The sequence below is a fragment of the Diabrotica virgifera genome, chromosome 4 (assembly GCF_917563875.1).
Source record: "Diabrotica virgifera virgifera chromosome 4, PGI_DIABVI_V3a".
Classification (NCBI taxonomy): domain Eukaryota; kingdom Metazoa; phylum Arthropoda; class Insecta; order Coleoptera; family Chrysomelidae; genus Diabrotica; species Diabrotica virgifera.
The window spans coordinates 159,593,380-159,614,124 of record NC_065446.1 but is presented as its reverse complement, the minus strand read 5'-3'; the positions used below and the strand labels follow the sequence as shown (position 1 = coordinate 159,614,124).

The 20,745-nt window shown below is 31.9% G+C and overlaps 1 protein-coding gene across 2 annotated transcripts in view; it reads left to right on the top strand.

Moving 5' to 3' along the window:
- Positions 1–20,745, top strand: part of LOC126883194 (sodium/bile acid cotransporter 7-B-like) — a 71,630-nt gene that overhangs the window by 16,521 nt on the left and 34,364 nt on the right. For both annotated transcript variants that reach the window (XM_050648442.1, XM_050648440.1), the window contains exon 4: positions 11,533–11,776. In XM_050648442.1, the coding sequence (XP_050504399.1) occupies positions 11,533–11,776 (244 nt within the window). The remainder of the gene's footprint in view (positions 1–11,532; positions 11,777–20,745) is intronic.

The window sequence follows — 20,745 nt, the reverse complement described above, 5'->3', positions numbered from 1 at the left end:
CAAAAATGCACTTGAGATTCTCGTATAATCAACATTTACTGAATCGATCCAGGAAGAGTCAACTCCAACTAGTAAAAGTTGATTTAAATTTTTAAAATCAACTTTTACTGCTCGTTTCAGTTGGAGTTGACTCCAACTAGTTGGAGTCAACTCTAACTGAGAATCAACTTGAACTGTAACATATATAATTTTAAATTAGACATTATAAACGTCAGTAAAAAATACAGTTATGTGACGTTAAAAGTGTTTTTGATCGTTTGAACTATTCATAGAAAATTTGTACTTTTACAAAATGGTTTATATTTTCAATATTAAACCTTCTTTCCTTTCCTTCAAAAACTGTATCAAACTCCAATCTCAACAAACTGGTATATATTATTACAACGACATACGATAAATGTCATTAGAATATAAATATTTTTCCTTCATTCCCCGACGACGAGCTGGCCAAATAGGCAAGTAGGTGGAGACCAATAAACTAAAGAAGGAGAAGAAGAATATACCTAAATATAACGCTGTATCTAGGTACACGCTAACGTGTACGCAAATAAAAAAGTTAGAGTGTCAGAGTGTTGGAATTTGTTTAATCGCGTTGTGTGTACACTTTAATTTTAATATTGATTAGTAAAGAGATTTCTTATTTTTTATTTGTTTAGTGTTTGTTATTAAATTAACTATGCAGTGTGGACAATTATTTAGTTGTTTTAATGAGTTAAACAACATTTTAAAACAGTATGAAAAAGTTAAGAGACTATAAATTAATATATATTTTTTTAGGTATAAGTGAAATAGTATTACTGTCCAAATTAAAATAAAAGGAAGACCTAAAGCTTTCACAATAATAATTAACTTATTCTGAAACTATTTCCTTGTGGCATTTTTGTAATCAACTATTCTAAATGGGAACTAAGCCACAATTTAACTAAAAAAATGATTTTATTAACGTTTCGACGTCTAAATCGGACGTCTTTGTCAAAATAAAAAATAGTATTAAATTAAACAAAAATGTTGTTGCTTAGTAAAAAATTTTATCTAATAATTTATTTAATCTGACCAATTTTTGTATTTTGACAATGACATCCGATTTGGACGTCGAAACGTTAATAAAATCATTTTTTAGTTAAATTGTGGCTTATTTCCCATTTAGAATAGTTGATTATAATAATTAATTTACGTATAAAAATCATTTTAACAATATTTTGTACGTGCCATGTCAACTAAATACATATATTTATTTTGCTAACCTAAATATACAGTGCGTCCATAAAGTAACGCATAAATTCATTATTTCGTAAACCAGCGACACTAATGAAAAATCCCGAAACAGGTCGATTTTTATTTTTAGAATCAGATTTTTTGGCATATATATCATACTAGTGACGTCATCCATCTGGGCGTGATGACGTAATCGATGATTTTTTTAAATGAGAATAGGGTCATGTGATAGCTCATTTGAAAGGGTATTCAATTATCTATTCACTAATATAAACATTAACCTAATTATTTATACAAGATGTTCAAAAAAACATTTTTTTAATTAAAATAATTGAGACAAAAAAATGAATGTATCTAATTTATTTAATTCAGAATACGTTTTACTGTTGTCAGAAAACAGGAAAAAAATGTTTATTTGAGAAATAAATATTGTTTTTTTGCTTAAATTCAATGTTAAAGCTGCCACCCACCTGTCGCTTGGCAGTTTGAACATTTCGTTTAAGCGAAAATCAATGTTTATTTGTCAAATAAAATTTTTTTCTGTTTACTGACAGTAGTAAAATGTAAAATGTATTTTGAATTAAATAATTACATTATATTCTTCTTTTTGTCTTACTTATTTTAATAAAAAAAATGTTTTTTGAACACACTGTATAAATAATTATGTTAATGTTTATATTATTGGATAGAGAATTAAATACCCTTTTAAATGAGCTATCACATGACCCCTATTCTCATTTAAAAAAATCATCGATTACGTCATCACGCCCAGATGGATGACGTCACTAGTATGATATATACGCCAAAAAATCATAATGTAAAAATAAAAATCGACCTGTTTCGGGAATTTTTCTTAAAGTAACCGGTTTACGAAATAACGAATTTATGCGTTACTTTATGGGCGCACTGTATACATTTATATATACATTGATTTATTACAATTAAGTTTGAAACATCTGAATAGTTCTGCTTCCCTTCCCTTAACAAATATTTTTCTATCAAACAAACACTAAGCATATCAAAATAGCATGTACCAAAATATACAGTCACTGCGCACGCTAAATAATGACGTCACTGGCTTGATGAAGTTTAATTCGCGTGTACCTAACTTTTTTATTTGCGTACACGTTAGCGTGTACCTAGATACAGCGAAATATAACCATAATAATAACTAATGTAAAACTATGTGACGTCACGGGTCGTTTGAACTATTTTATACCGCAGAAGACTTTAAATTTGTATTTCTAAGTTATTACGAGTTTTTGAAGCGTGAAATTTTGGAGATCTCATTTTTAAACAAAACTGAACATTATTATGTAATAAAAAAAATGTGCAAGTTCCCTATTGATTTGTTACCCTTTCATTAAACTCTCATGCAAAAATCAGACTGCTATTTATCACCTGTCATAATTCCTGTCATTTGACATATTCTACGTATTCCACTCATTATAATTCCCATTTGGTGATAAATAGCAGCCTGATTTTTGCATGAGAGTTTAATGAAAGGGTAACAAATCAATTGGAAGTTCTGTCGGACAAAATACATGTGACGTTTTCGTGGTCCTTCCGGTCCAAATTTTTAACCTGTTCCACAATTAAAACTTCCCCTGTTCCAGTGTTCCTATATATCAAAGTTTGTCCGACTAGACACCCTTAAGCTATTAACAAATTTTCAGCTTGCTATTAATCAACTTTTTTTTCATACGCGGAATCCAGACCTATACGACAAAAAAATGACGCAAACTTATAAAAAACGGATAAATAACTCTCATTAATAAACCTTGGCAAGTTGATTTATTTTTAATTAAATAATTATTCAATTTATTAATAATTATTTATGCATAACATATTGCACATATCTTTTGAACGCTTATACAGTGATAAGCGCGCTAATATCCGGCAAAATAACGCAAAAGATGGAAAACATAATACATTATGAATAAAAAGAGATGAAACTAGTGAAGGTGGAAATTATCGATATAAACGTATAAATTAACATTACATTACATAGTTTCCCACCTTTAGACGTCTGTCTTTAGACATTTATATCGATAATTTCCACCTCTACCAGTTTCATCTCTTTTTACCTCACAATGTTTTCCATATTTTGCGTTCTTTTGCCAGTTATAATAGCGCGATCATCAGTGTAGATACTTATAATAGTTTGGAGGGAGAAAATAAACGGACAAATTATGGCAAACGATATCTCGTTTGAAAGATATTAAAAATACCTATTCAATAATTAATACTAATTTTGTTTGAGTTTAAGTTAATTTTGATGAATAAGTTAAATAAATATAAAATTGTTATTTTGCATTAAATTTATAATTGATTCAAACGTCTGCATAATATGGTTATTTGTCAAAAAACTCGACGTTGACGTAAAAACAAATACAGAATTGAAAAACGTCAACTTTTTTGATAAAAAACCATAGGCGGATAGACCGGGCAGTGTCGTCGCCCTCGCTAGCGAAATTATTCCGATTCGATTTTTTTGCACAAACTTACTCAAAAAGAGGTCCTTATAACATCTCCACAGGGTGCCGGGCGGTGCCGTGGTCGAAAAATTGTTTAAACAATTTTTTTAAACAAATTCACAAAAATAATTTTTTCGTTTCGAACAAAATTTTTTTAGATAAATTGGCTCATTCTGAGCAAAAAAGGTCTCTTGTCATTTTTTTCTAAAATTGATTTTTGTCGAGTTATATGCGATTAAAAATTTGAAAAATGCGAAAATTGCCATTTTAAGGCTTAATAACTCGATTAAACATTATTATTATGAAATTCAAAAAGTCACCAAATCAAGTTTCAAATCCCTTCTTCAAGGTCCTGAAGAGATTTTTGTCATTATTTTATTAGAAAGCTGTTATTTTTAATTACTAACAATTAGCGCTATAGTCCAGGATTTATCGTCGCCCCCGTTAGTGAAATTATTCCGATTCCATTTTTTTGCAGAAACTTACTCAAAACGAGGTCCTTATAACATATCCACAGGGTGCCGGGCGGTGACGTGGTCGAAAAATTGTTTAAACAATTTTTTTTAAACAAATTCACAAAAATAATTTTTTCATTTCGAACAAATTTTTTTTAGATAATTTGGGATATTCTGAGCAAAAAATGTCTCTTGTGATTATTTTCTAAAATTGATTGTTGTCGAATTATACGCGATTTATAATTTGAAAAATGCGAAAATGGCCGTATAACTCGTCAACAATCAATTTTAGAGAAAAATCACAAGAGACCTTTTTTGCTCAGAATAACCCAAATTATCTAAAAAAAATCGTTCGCAATAAAAAAAAATATTTTTGTGAATTTGTTAATTGTTTAAACAATTTTTCGACCACGGCACCGCCCTCTGTGGATATGTTATAAGGACCTCGTTTTGAGTAAGTTTCTGCAAAAAAATGGAATCGGAATAATTTCACTAACGGGGGCGACGATACTGACCGGTCTAGGATGTTTGAATCTTAATATTAATTAATTGAAATTCATTTATCGGACTGGCTATCTGATACCTAATTTTTATCCGACAGTGCTATATTTGGATAAAGGACCCTCCAGTCTATCACTTGTGATTCTTGTCCGAAATTTTGTAACCGCAAAACATAACTGCCATGATTAAATATGTTTACTAGGATGTAAAGGACACCGCAGAAACCTTATGGGAAATGGCTCTCTGTCAAATGCTCTGAAACTTTGGGCTCTGGTAGTACTTGATGTGTAGAACAAAAGACTCAATGGGCGCGTAGCTCCAAAAAATCCTGGTTTTAAGATATAAGCCTCTGAAATTATAGGTACAGTGAGGACGTTTGAGTTGGAATAAATTCATTTTCTCGAGAATGAGCGACTCTGGAGATAAGTTACGAATCTGGTCGATTTTTATTTTTAAATTATAATTTTTTGGCATATATATCACACTAGTGACGTCATCCATCTGGGCGTGATGACGCAATCGATGATTTTTTTAAATAAGAATAGGGGTCGTATGATAGGGGTCATTTGAAAGGTTATTCAATTCTCTATTCACTAATATAAACATTAACATAATTATTTATACAGGGTGCCCAAAATTTTTTTGAATTAAATTAGTTGAGACAAAAAGAAGAATGTATATAATTTATTTAGTTCTAAATACATTTTACTGCTATCAAAAATCAGAAAAAAATGTTAATTTGAAAAATAAACATTGCTTTTCGCTTAAATTAAATGTTCAAACTGCTAAGGGGCAGGTGGGTGGCAGCTTTAAGATTGAATTTTAGCGAAACACAATATTTATTTATTGAATAAACATTTTTTCCTGTTTTCGGACAACAGTAAAATGTATTTAGAATTAATTAATTATACATTCTTCTTTTTGTCTCAATTAATTTAATTTAAAAAAATTTTTGGGCACCCTGTATAAGTAATTATGTTCCTGTTTATATTAGTGAATAGAGAATTGAATCACCTTTCAAATGAGCTATCACATGACCTCTATTCTTATTTTAAAAAAATCATCGATTGCGTCATCACGCCCAGATGGATGACGTCACTAGTATGATAAATATGCCAAAAAATTATGATTTAAAAATAAAAATCGACCTGATTCGTAATTTATCTCCAGAATCGCTCATTCTCGAGAAAATGAATTTATTCCAACTCAAACGTCCTCACTGTACCTATAACCAGAGAACAATAACCACAGAGAAGCGTCACGACCGTACTTAAAACGTGTACTGTTTTTATAGACGCATGCGCGAACCTGGTTGCTTTAAGTGTTCCCAACACATGCTAATTCCAGCTAATTCTGTCGCTCTGGTTGTTTTACGATAGTCCGTAGGCGTGTATGGTAAATACTCGACTTAACAAGTTTGTTTGAGCATTTATATAATAATTATACATAATAGTTAAAATGTCTGATTACTCGTGTGTGATTCACGGATGTTCCTCTGCGACAGGAAGAGGAATAAGTTTATTTAGATTTCCTAAGAATAATAACAGGTAATTGTTATTGCTTTGTAATTTATACATATTAGTTATTAGGTTTCTAATAGTCTTAATTTGACTTGATTAAATATTATTGATAATAAATCATGACGAAAGTGATTCATTTTCTTGTATTCGCGGTGTGCAAGTACTTGGAAAGGGAAACGAGAAACGACCGTGCGCGAGTCGCGGAGAAATATTGCAACTATCTTAAATAATTCATATTGTCAATTGAAATTGTCAAATTGACGTATATTTCATACCTTCTGTCATTGACTTAAAAAAATTATATATTGCTCCACAATATTGATATGATATGCAATTATTATATAAAGGTAAATTTAATTAATTGTATTTTGCTTGCAATACTGCATTTTAATAACGGATTTTATTTACTACATACAATTGTTTACGTTTGCTAAACATAACCTGCATCTTATTTTTTTCTTCTTATTATTTTTTTGGACTATGGTCTTGACAATTATCCAGCAACCAGGACTAATATAATTGGCCAATATAATTAAAAGTGCGAATAAAAGTACAGAGCGTAGAAATAGAGGTCGCTTTGCCGAACTTGCACGGTCCCAATACATTACCCCTAAGTAATGCATAAAAAACTAAACTTCGTTCTGCCAAGCAACGGATATTTCAAAAAATAATAAATTTGGTGTCAGTGCATGTATTTCATAACAGACGCAAGTCTGCAAAGGGCCAACCAGGTCAAAACAGATGTTGTCCGGGTGTCATCGCATTCCAAGATATCCTATTTTTATGAAATAAAAATATATAAAGAGTTCTATATACACGACAATTTCTGATCTGATTTAAACGACGCAAAAAAATACTATTCAAACTAAAAATTGTTGGAGACATAATTGGGGCGATAATTTTGAAAATCTTAAAATTATAGCAGAACAAGACTTCAAAATTGCAAAAACACGGTTGCAAATTAACAAACTTACATTAAATTATGAAAAAATTAAATACTTATCTATCTTCTGCAGTGCAGTATACAAAAATATTGTCAACTTTTAATTCGTTAAATATAACAAAGATTAAATATATCGATCGGAGTATACATCTAAATCGTATTGTAGTCATATGTTTTGTTAACATTTTGTTTTTTGAATGTACCTGATATCTTTAGAAACAAAGAAAATAGACGATTTTGTAGTTTAACATGTCTTTTGTGGATGCAAAGGTACAAAGGTGGATACATCGATTGTAGTCTTGTCTTTTATATTGCACAACGTATTATGTTTTCCGTTTTTTGCGTTATTTTTTCTGGTATTAGCGCACTTATCACCGAATATTATAGTATAGGTCCCCGTGCGTGACAAGCTTTAGGTTCTTGACGTTCGGCAATATTTGTACTGCTTAGAGCTATTTAAAATATTAAAACTATTATTATTACTATTATTTAAGTGAGATTAACAAGTGAGAAACAACACATATTTCTCACGAGCGCAGAAGTTTGTTGGCACGAGCCGATGGGGAGTGCCGCAAAAAAGCGAGGGAGAAATAAACTTGCGTGCATAGAAATCAGCCCATTTAAAAATTTGGTCATTTTTGATATCTCGTATTTCCTAAACCTGTTGGCCGATTTAAGTGATTTCTTAATATGTTGTAGCTTGATTCTTAAACAATACCGCTGTAATCATATTATTGCTAAACAGGTAAATTTTCATTGTATACCGGCTGTACGAATCAAACTCTGTTTTTTTTTAGCGGCCCTTTTGGATTTTCTATAATGAACTCTTTATTAATAGTCAAGCCCTTTCATTTGATACCCATTTTGAAGTAGTTGTGAAAAAATATGTAATCCGCCATTTTATAGCGGTGGACATCTTGGATTTACAATGATACTGAATGTATGTAGTGTATGTAATGTTACAAATCGGTGTAATTGTAACGATTCGTATAAGACTTTTTTGATTATTGTTTAGATTGTTGCATATTTATATTTATAGAAATATACTCTTACAGTACTTCTTGGGTTTTTATTCGTTTGCTCCGATATTCGACTTTAAAGGAAAAATGTACGTTTCCAAGACAAGAACAATATTGACATTCAATTTCAACATAAAGTTTCTTGTTATCGATCACGAACATTTGTCACCCAAAGAGAATTGGAACTTTCAGAGTTTGTGACATTTCCATGGCCGTTACAATGGCTGTGTTTTTTTTCGATAACCTATATTAAAAAATATAATTTATTAGGAAATACCTCGACGAACAAATTATATCTTGTATCAGCCCAAGCCAAAAACAAGCAGTGAATGTCACACCTACCGTAATAAATAGATATATTTTATTATTGGTCTTTCAATGCCAAAATCAGGATAAACAAAAAGGTATTTTCATTTATGGTTCCAATCCATATGATTTTCACCATTACTTTGCATTGTGCGATATATTTGCAACCTTTTGTAAATCAAAAATAATTCCATTATTATAAAGAATGCCAACAAAAGCCGGCCCTGTACGCAACTTTTTTCTCGGTGAGATATTTTATATTTATTGAAAGTCAATATAAATGAACGATAAATGTTTAATTTTATTTACGAATTTATATTGTGTGATATGCCCACTGACTATTGCTTCGATGGTCGTTCTGGTTGCTTTAAGTGTTGTTGTCGGCTTAGCCACGAAAGATCAAAGGCGTGTCGTTTCTCTGTGGTTATTGTTCTCTGCTATAACTTCATAGGCCTATATCTTAAAACCATGATTTTTTGGAGCTACGCGCCCATTGAGTCTTTTGTTCTACACATCAAGGACTACCAGAACCCAAAGTTTCAGAGCATTTGAAAGAGAGCCATTTCCCATAAGGTTTCTGCGGTGTCCTTTGTCGGATCAGAGATCGACAATCTTTTGTAATAATAATTATAAGTACAGTGGAACCTCGATAACTCGGATTAATCGGGACCGCGGCAGATCCGGGTTATCGAAAATCCGGGTTAGCCGGAGAGTATGGTAAAAATTAATAAAATAAGGTATACTTACTGTATACTTACGGTATACTAAATAAAGTCCGTTATAATTGAAATACATGAATTATATATGCACAGTACACATCTAACTTACCTATAGTTGTATAGAGTATAGTATAGACAATATAGAATATTGTTCATTTCTCATTAGGTAAAAAAACTCAATCAATTTCGGTTGTGTCAATTTCGTCTGCCATCGGAACGATGTTATGTTATCTAAGAACAGTGGCTCTTTCATTGTTTAAAAGACCATTGTTTAAAAAATATTTTTTTAAATAGTCTTTTAGTCTTTTTTAAACAATGCTAAGACAGTTGGAAATAAATAAAGGAATAACAGGTGTCTGTTGTTTCCGGTAGCCCGAGGTAATGAACGTCGCTCTGCCACCGCCGCCGTGTGCCATGAGTCACTTTTACTATCGTATAGTTCAAATTAGACAAATACCCATTATCTCTCAAATATTATATTATGGTCGAAGCGAAGATCGGTGGGATATGCGCATTTTATCAATGAAATTCGGTATTTTTAAGACATTCCAAAAGCGGCTACAGATAAAATGTTTTAACATAATGCATACATTTTTATTTTTGAAATGTTTGTCTGATGAAAATCGGTCCGGGTTAGCCAGACTTTCGGGTTATCGGGGGCCGACTTATCGAGGTTCCACTGTACGTTCAATTTAAAATCAAGAATTTTTGTAATAACAAAACTGTACTGTAAAAGAGTGACATCTTGCGGTCCAAAAAAGAGGGAGCGATCGTCGAGTCCGACAAAAATAATTTATTTTATTTTAACATAAATATAATCTTTTGATTAAAATTAAAAATTATAGTTTTGCAGTAACAAAACATAACCGCGATAGAGCTACAGGTTTAGGTGTTGTGCATGCGGAAACGCGTCCAACCTGTACTCTGAACATTTTCAGAAAGTGGTAGACTCGCTTAAACGAGGGAATTAAAACCATTGTTAAGACTTTTGTAATCATTTTCAAAAAAAGGACGGTGTACTGGGGACTATATCCATAGTCAATATCCAAACTCCGCGTGCATAATTAAACAACTCAAATAGTCCAGTCGGAATAGCATTTGACCTTGAAATTTTTTAATTCTAATCTTTAGGGGAGGTCAATAGATGTGTAAATTTAAACTCACAACTGAATTCAGTTCCAGAGTTCTTTATTCACTTGTGTCTCGTTATGCTTGTCATAAACGTAGGTTCTTAAATGTTCTTAAGCGTTGATTGTAGCACATATTAAACGATTAAAAGATAATTCATATGCTTCCCCCCCTCCCTTCCACTATTTTCCCCCTTAACTCGAAAAATATTGACCGCACAAAAAATTGTAAGATATCGCATTTGCAATAATTTCAGTCTTTACCATTTTTGTCGAAAAGTTGAATCTGGTGGAGATATTGAGCAAAAATTGACATCTTAGTTTTTCTTTAAAATCAAAATGGCGGATATAGCAACGACGGAATTCACGCGCGATTTTATATTTACACTGCTGCGGACCTCCTCTAAACGTTAGAATAATAAAATATCGGGCAGCTCGCCATGCAAGTTTAGGTCTTTTTTTCGCCGCCCCGCGATGATGTATGTCAGAATGCGCACGACGCTGCCTCGACTCGGTCGCATGAATACGTGACGCCCCTGGGACAATGTCGCGACACGGTATTATCCCAGTAGTATCTCCTCAAAGTATACAAAATACTAGTGTTTCTATCTTGAATAGTTCTTTATCTGTTTTAATGATATTGTCCATAGAGAAATCCAAGCTATTTGTATTTACACTATACTGAATTCGCTCAACCGAGATTCATTTTGACACATTCGGAATTAGAAATATACAGCACAAAACTTCCTATCTCACACTTTAACTGCTCAAATCAACTTAATATTTCATTAAAAAAAGAAGAATTATTGGAAATAGTGGGAGTGTGTACTAAACCCATTAAATTTTGTGGAATTTATTTCTACAAAATATTTTCATTTTGAACAATAAATAATTTTCTCATTTGTTATCAATACATTATAATGGTGTAAATAAATAATTATTGATTGGCGTAACGTTTATTTTATTTATGTCTGTTTACTATTAATAATATTGGCTTTGAGCAGGAATGTTTGGTTGTATAGTACTTTCCAGTCACGTCTAGCAACTTAACTTCCCAAAAAAGAAATTACCAACGTCACTAGACAGTTGTGTCTCGGCTGAGCGAATTCAGCATACCTTTGCTTTTACTGAAATAAACCTTAAACATTTTAAGTGGTACCTTTTACACCTTTAAGTCACGAGTTTCTCGGTTACCTACTTTATAGCATAGAAATCTGAAAATATACTGATATATATTTTTTTATTTGTAGTTGGGTTCAACAACAATAGTTCCCCTTTTAGATACTGTATTTCAGCTTGCAGTAACAGTGCTTTTACCTTTGACGATTGGTCAAGTTTTAAAGAAACACACTAAATTGAAAATCCAAACGTTGCCTTTGAATACAATCAGCCAGTGTGCTCTATTGTTCGTTATTTATACTACATTTTGTGATACATTCCTAGTACCAGAAACGGGACTTTCCGCTTTGGACGTACTTTTTACAGTATTTTCAGGTTAGTATTAATATAAAGCATTATAACTGTTGTAAGTATAAGTTTATTGGTTTACGTAGATACAGAGTTGGGATAAAGTGTGGAACCAAGCAAATATCTTTGAAACGAAAAGAACAATGAAACTTTGCATGCAAGTACAGTGGCACAAAAGGCATATGATGCCATATTTTTTGTTACTACTCCACTTCCGGTTTCACCGGAAATCCCCTTAACTTATTTACTTTAAACGGGACACCCTGTATATTTTTGCAGATTTTAAAAGAACTTGTATAAATAAATTCGTGAGCCACTCTCTGCAAGATTTCTCCACGTATTAGTTCACATTCATCAATTATTATTTGTCTCAACTCCTGCAAGCATGTTGGTCGCCCAACGTAAACACGTGATTTTAGATAATCCCAAAGACGAAAAGAAAAAATCTTACGGGTTGAGGTCCGGAGAACGAGCGGGCCACTCTATGAATCTTCTATGTCCAATCCATCGATTTGGAAAATTCACCTCCAAAAATCCCAAACCCACCCAAACCCATCGATCATAGTTTGGAGGCGCTCCATCTTGTTGAAACCAAAAATTTTGTGGTAACTGGTCATTCTGTTGAAGTGGAGGAATAATTTGGTTATTATAGTATCCTCCTCTATAGTAGTTGTTATGTAATGTTATATATATATATATATATATATATATATATATATATATATATATATATATATATATATTTATTTTTAGCATCTCATGACGTCCCCCCATGTTAAACTGTAGTCTCTCGTGGCGTCCAGGTCTTCGTGGACTCCGATATACGGTTGCCACGAGGATTTTCTCTAAAATTTATCGCAGGTGAAAGGTACCACTTCCTACAATGCTTGAACAAAATATTGGCCGGATGTCCTCAGACTCGTTAGCTGTATAATAATATACACATTACTTAAGGCAGTTGCCGTCAGGCGCGCCACGTTCGCTTGCTGTATATCTAAAATCACTTTAACGGTTTTGATGACGTCCAAATATATATTTATTCATTTTAAGGTTGTCGCGGAATCCGTATATTTCAGTTAATGTCCTCATGGCTTCTACTACGCTGTTGCCACCTCAAATGTTGGTATTTAGACTTCGGATATTTTTATAAATGATTATTGTAGTATGTTAAAACAATTATTGTTGTGACAGATTAATGATATTCTCTTTGTATAATTAACAGTGTATTTTTTTACTGCAAGAATAAAAACAATTAAGAAGTATGTTCATTAAAATTGATGAATTTATCATAACCAGTTGCCGAAACTGGTAGTCTAATTGCTCAATTGTAACATATTATAGAAGTGTTAGAATTTAATTCTTAATTCTTTATTAGGAGATCCAGATTTAGAAATTAGAACAACAAATACATTTAAAGAATATAAATGTCTCGAATCTATATTATCTAAAGAAGGCAAAAGAGACATCGAAAACAGAACACAGCAGGGCAAAATAGCGGTAAACATTCTAAGCTCTCTACTATGGTCTAAAGAGATAAGACAAAAAACGACAATCTATCGTACCTTGGTAGAGCCTATTATGACTTATGGAGCAGAAGTTTGGCAGATCACAAAAAAAGATAGAAAGAGAATAGAAGTAGGTAGTAGAAATAGATTATCTAAGGAGAGCGTGTGGTATATAAAAGATCGCATCAGGAAGGAGGACAAAAACTGTATATTCCAGTGTAGATAGAATTGAAACGAGACAACTAGTGTGGTATGGTCACGTCAAACGAATGAATGAAGATAGATGGCCAAAGAAAGCTTTAAATTACATACCACAACAAAGAAGAACAAGGGGAAGGCCTTCAGTTACCTGGGAAGAAGATGTACAGTACATCATGAGAGATAAAGCCATCAAAGAAGACAAATGGATGGACAGAAAAAGATAGCGGTCGAAATGCGAGAAGTAGCAGAGGCTATAGGAACCTGGCTTATAGATATAATTATTTATTACAATATTTTTAATAATATAATTTTTCTATTCTCATACTACAATATATCAATTATAATGTCACCACCTGTATAATAGATATAATCAGATAGATCATTAGATAGAACTAAAAACGCAGGACGAACTTCTCCAAGAAGTAATTACATAAAATAATGCCCTCTATTCGTAACGGAACATCACAAGAAATATGGGAGACTTTTAAACATTGTGTAACAACACCTAATCCTGTGAAACGGAAACACTGGATAACAGATGGAACCTTTCAAATCATTGAGAATAGAAGAAATCTTTGTCAAAGTGGTATGCATAGTGAAAGGAAAAAAGCTAGTTTAAGAAACCTCAATAAAAAAGTAAAGCGAAGATGCAAGGCAGATAAAAAACTGTACTATCAAAGTATATGCAAAGAAATTGAGAGACATGGTCAGAATAATCAGCCGAGAGATCTATTTAGAAAAATACGCTACTTAACAAGATACTTCAAAGCCAGAACTTGGGCCATTGAAGACAACACTGGAACTCTGAGAACAATCAGAGAAGATATAGCAGAGACATGGAGATCGTATTGCAGGTACCTATATAAAGATGATTAACCCCAAGAACCTGTTAACCAAATCTTTGATGAAGTAGAAGGAGAACCTGATATACTTGAAAATAAAGTAAGGCTAGTGATCATTAAGCTTAAATATAATAAAGCACCAGGTCCAGATATGATAACAGCAGAAATACTCAAAGCCACAGAAGAAACTGGCGTAAAATTACTTCATCTACTCTGTAACCAAATATGGCATTCTAAACAATGGCCTGAAGACTGGACAAAATCTACAATAACAATAATTCATAAAAAAGGCAGCTTCCATAAATGCGACAATTATAGAACTATTTCTCTTATATCACATGCCAGTAAAATAATACTAAATATAATCAATGAGAGACTAAAAACATTCCTTCAAAGAGAAATTCCACAAGAGCAAACTGGATTTACCAAAGGTAGAGGTACTCGAGAACACCTGTTGAATATAAGACAGATAATCGAAAAATATAGGGAATTTAATATTCCACTGTACATATGCTTTATAGATTATCGTAAGGCGTTCGACAGGGTCAAGTGGAGACACTTATGGCAAATACTAAAAGAAGTAGGCGTACCCCAACACCTTATTTCGCTTATAACTGAACTATACGAACACACTATTGGATCAGTTAAAGTGCTTGACACACTTTCAAAGGAATTTCATCCAGAACAGGGTGTCAGACAGGGATGTATACTATCTCCACGATTATTCAACATATATGAAGAGCATATTATGAGAAGAGCACTTGAAGGATGGGAAAAAGTCATCTCAATAAATAATCATAAAATAGACAACCTACGTTTCGCAGATGACACAGCCCTTCTTGCAAATAGTCAATCAGAGCTGATTGATCTTACACGACTGGTTGAAAACGAAAATCAAATATTTGGTCTGCAATTAAACATATCAAAGACATGCGTCTTTGAAGTAAGGGTCAAAATAAAGATGAAATTAGCCAAAGACAAAAACCGGAAAATAAACACAAGAATCTAATTCACAAAAAGATTGAAATTAAACCGAACAGCAGTGTCCCAACATGAGGAAACAGTGGAAGAAATATGGAAGAACTTCAAGGATATTATGCAAAAACTGCAAACGAAATTATAGGGATGAAAAAAAAGAGAAAAGAAATGGATAACCGGAGACACATTGTACTCCAGGGAAATAAGGCAAAAATATACGTTCGGAACACTTGACCGGCCAGGTTGCAAATGGATTTTTTGGATACTATATACCTATTACATTATAAATATAAAAATGTCCGTTACAATTCGGACGATAATTTTAGTTATTAGCAAATAAGGGTCAAAAATGTCAGTTTTTGAATTTTGGTACAATTATTTGTTGCTTCGGAAGTTGCAAAATAAAACTTAAATTTCAAAAATAAAAAATTTGCTATGTGAAAACCGCATGAAAAAAAATACTTATGTTTTCAAAGTTTTTAAAAAAATAATAAAAAGTCATTTTTATCATTCCGAAAATATTTTAGTAAAGTAGAGTCATTTTTGGCTTATAAACAATTTGAATAACTTTGTTAGTATTGACTGCAAACTAAATTAATCGATTTAGGGATGGGAAAAACCTACCGGTTATAACCTAAAACCGGTTTTTTAATTCGAAATAATCGGTTTTACCGTTTTTTTTTGTCCCGGATATAACAGGTTTTTTCTTTTTAAAGTAATAACCGGTGAAAAACCGAATAAGTTACCTGTGGAAAAAAAATTTATTTAGAGAAAAATGAAGAAATTTCTATCTATCTTCGATCTCAATCATATGTATTATAAATAATATGCGAAGTAATAAGTAATTAACCCAAACAACCATAATTCAACTTTTATTTACTAATAGAGAACTGGACGAAATTGTCACAACAGCTTTTATGAAACAATTTTGGGAATAGTTATTTAGTTTTAGATGATAATATAGTTACGTAAAAAAGTAAGTGATCTGCTTGAAATCGATATTCCAACCATCATCTAAAAATTGTTTATACTTGAGTACTTGAGACTTGAGAGTCTTGTATGAAATGTGAATACCGAAATACGATTAGGAATCTCCAATATGTAATTTTTAAATATTAGGAAATAAAAGGTAGGTATTACAAACGTATTAAAAAATATAACCTACTGAAATTTTTTGATGGCAATAGAGAAGTAAATAATGAATTGGTTTATCGAATTTATTTTTAAGTAAAATATAAGTCATTTGGATATTTTTCTAAACTTGATAGATCTAAGGGACATTCGGTAGATCGGGTAGGATCATCATTTTTGAGAATATCCCAATTATTGACAACGCACTATACGCCGAAGCCGTCTACAACGAGCGACGAATCAGAGATTGGGGTACTTTCGCCCATTTTTAGGGTAATTTGAGAGCGCCTAGGAAAATTTTTATAGGTTGAATTGGTTGGGAAATTTTTCGGGAGGAAAATTGAGCAAACTAAAGTGCAATATAAATGTAACATTATAACCTATTTGCTTTTGATTAAAAAAACGAAAACCGGTTTTTGGAACAACCGGTTATTTGACCGGTTATAACCGCCAGGTTAAACCGTAAGTAAAAAAAAACGGTATAACCGAAACCCGGTTTTTTGTTCAACAACCGCCATGCACCATCCCTAGACTTTAGGATTTAAAAAGCTGGTACTTTTACATTATTATTGTATTATCGGTTTATAACCTTCTCCGTCTTCCGATACCCGTTCGCCGTTCGCCATTCCTCTCTGTCCGCACATTGATCTACTTACAGACCTCTTTCATCCATGGCTTTGTTTATTCCTGCCTGCCAACTTTTTCTCGGTCTACCTCTTCTTCTTCTACCTTGCGGTTTCTAGTTTTGCACTTGTTTTGTGATTCTATCTTCATGCATTCTTTGTACGTGACCCAACCATCGTAGTTTATTTCGTTGATTTCGTCATTTATTGTATGTGTGACCTTCATTATTTCTCGTATCCGTTCATTGGTGACATGTTCTCTTCTTGATCTTCCTGCAGCTCTTCACCAAAAATCCATTTCAGTGGCATCTAACATTTGTTTTGATTTTTCCTTGATATGCCATACTTCGCAGCTGTATGTTATAATGCTTTTCACTACGGCGTTATAGATTTTTTCTTGTTTTGGTTGTTTATCTGCTTGTCCCAGAGTACTGAGTTTAGGAGCCTAATTGCTTTCCTGCCCTGAGTATTTCGTTCTTTAATGGCTCCGTCCAGTGTTCCATCATTCGTGATTTTCATACCCAGGTATTTATATTCGTTACATTTACTGATTGTTTCTCCTTCTTCTATAGTCGAGAAAATGAAGCATTTTGGCTCGCAATTTTTTCGTCCAGCATGGATTTACTTGAAATTTTCACAGAGGGTAGGGAATAGTCCAAGGATCATTTTCTATATCATGCCGCTGTACGCTAAAAGCTTGGGGTGGTTGCCACCCCATCTCGGGGACGGGAATTTTTTATTATATTTTAACCACGTTTCTCTATGAAAAAATCAGTGAAAAAAACCCCCTAACTACCCTACTGATTAAAAATTGGTCTTCACCTTTCTGTAATTCCCTTTATATTCGTATTATCAATACACCCAATAAGTTTGACCTATTTAAAAGGCCTAATTTTAGAAAAATTGATTTTTTGCAATTTCCTATGTCACCTTTTACTTCAAAATATCTCCGAAAATACTGGAGATATGAAAAAATTATGGACTATTAAATTGTAGCTTATTATTTAATAAGTAAAATTCTCTTGTGCATGGATTTTCATTACAGTGAACAGATAGCGAGAGACTATGGCTATTTGAAACCTCTATTTACGAGCAGACACCCCCTTATTCGAGTCTTTTAAACTCACCCCAATTAAAAACTAAGGGATCTTACAGAATTTAGTTTTCACGGTCTTAGAACTCTTCAAAAATCCTACAGAATTATTTTTGAAAAAACTTTTTATCGTCAAAAATGAAGGAGCCATGTTTAGAAAACGATTTTTTTTAAATATCGAATAGGCTGCTTATGGATAATTTTCAATGTATGTATAATACCACAGAACCGGTTGATATACTGGAAGATGACTAAAAAACTATTTGTATTTGTACATATTTGTAAATTCGTATTTTTTTGTAAATAAATGTTTTTGTAATTCTTTAATTCTACTTTTTTTCTGTATAGATCTATTAAACTATCTACTTATAAAAATTGTGATGTTATTAAGGGTGGTTTTTAAGGGTTGAAATATGATATTTTATCCTAAAGTATAAAACAATCATTATTTAACCAATCAAAACCAAATTTTACCCATATTAAAATTTACAATGTTTTTATATATTTTTGTCAATAAGGGGTAGATTACACCCCTAAAATAATCAACGCCCTTAAGCATGATATAGAATATGAAGTACAGGGTGATATGATCCTAATCCCAAATTTTTATGTAAATCGATGCAAGCCGAAATGATTGTTTTAGGATAAGTAATTTTTTTATATATAGCTTCAACAAGGGTGGTTTTAAGGGTTGAAATATTATGATAGTATATCTTAAAGCATAAAACAATCATTATGTACCTAATAAAAACCAAATGTTGACAATATTAAAGTTAAAATTGTTGTTTTATAATTTTTTACAGTTAGGGGTAATTTTCACTTTTCACATTTCTATGTTTATATTTGTATTCTCCATTGCCTTCCATAACTTTACCGAAGGTACACTGTCGTATACCTTTTTCAGATCAATATAATATACGAAATGAATCTCTTGGTTAATCGCTGTTTCCTTTTCCATGACTTGTGCGATTGCAAAAAGGTGATCAATTGTAGATCTTCCGGCTCTAAATCCTGCTTGTTCTTCTGCTTCCATTTTCTTGTATTCGTCTCTATTCGGTTTTTTAAGATCCTTCCGTATATTTTGCTGATTGTTGGTGTACAGGAAATACCCATGTAGTTATCACATTGTTTTCGATGTGTACTTTTACATAAATGTTAAAAAAACATTCACCTTGGTTAATTACGGTCAAAATTAGCCACTTTTTTTTATTAAGAAAGCTAACTAGCGCTAGTTTGAAGTTCAAGGTATGTATATAGTTTATATGTAAAAGTTTGAGTAAACTTGAACAGAGTGGTTAATATATCTTTAAAAATAACGCCCTAACGAAATCGACTCGTGGTCGGTGGAGGGGAATTATTAAAATCCGTGCACTCAAAAAATGAAATTTATTTTTCAAAGATATGTTGCTCTTTATATCTCCAGAGATAGTTGATGGATTTTGATCATTATTTTTTTAAAATTTATATATATTTCTTGTAGTCTTGTAGAGTATGTTATGTACACATATACCTACCTAACAATACAAAATGTTATGGGGCCGATAATTATGATTCTAAGACCTTCGAGTATACATATATAATTTCATAAAAATCGTTCAAGCGGTATCGGAGGATTATGGCAACTAACATTACGACAGGAGAATTTTATAGATGTAAATAAATAGATGGCTATTAAAAAATAGGGTCTTGGTGATAGAAGGGTGAAAATTAAGGGTTGTATATATATTTTTAATGGTACATACTATAAAATTAAGGTAGACAATTTTTTCTAAAACAATAAAAAAGTGGCAGAAGGTAACCCCCTTATAACTTATGGGTATAAATAATAGATTACAATCTATTTTCAATCCTACAGAATATATGTGTAAAATTTCATAAAAATCTGCCAAGCCGTTTCGGAGGAATATGATAACTAACACTGTTACAGGAGACTTTTATGTATATAGAAGTAACTGTAAATTAAATAAGTAATAAAAGTGGCTTAATTTGCTCGTAATTAACCTAGGCGAAAAGTTTATTTTTTTAAATTCGTGTCAAAATATCAGCTTTTCAAATCCCAACGCAGATTTAGTCAATATGTTAATATGGTTATTCAAATTGTTTATAAGCCAAAAATGATTCTACTTTCGTAAAATGTTTTCAGAATGGTAAAAATGACTTCTTATTGATTTTTTAAATAAGTTGAAAATGTAAGTATTCTTCTTTTTTGTGGTTTCCACAGAATTGCTGTATCATTATTATTTTCTGAACAACAACATTGCAAAAAAGTTCTTTGTGATAAACAAATCGAATGCAATTTAAACTAATTGACAAATCGTCTTGCATTTTTTTATGCATTATGTGGACTGTTTGACTCAACATTTCATGCAATATCAAAGTCTTAAGTTCATTTTTGCAAAAGTTATAGCAATTTCTTTATTTTCGAAATTTAGTTTTATTTTGCAATTTCCGAAGTAACAAATAATCAGAACAAAACTCAAAAACTTCCATTTTAAACCTTTGCTTATCTACTAAAAGATGAATAATCTAAATAAGATATTTAATTACGTTATTTTTACCTGTAGCCATTTAAACGAAAAAATTGTCATATTTGACCCTTATTTGTTAATAATTAAAACTCTCG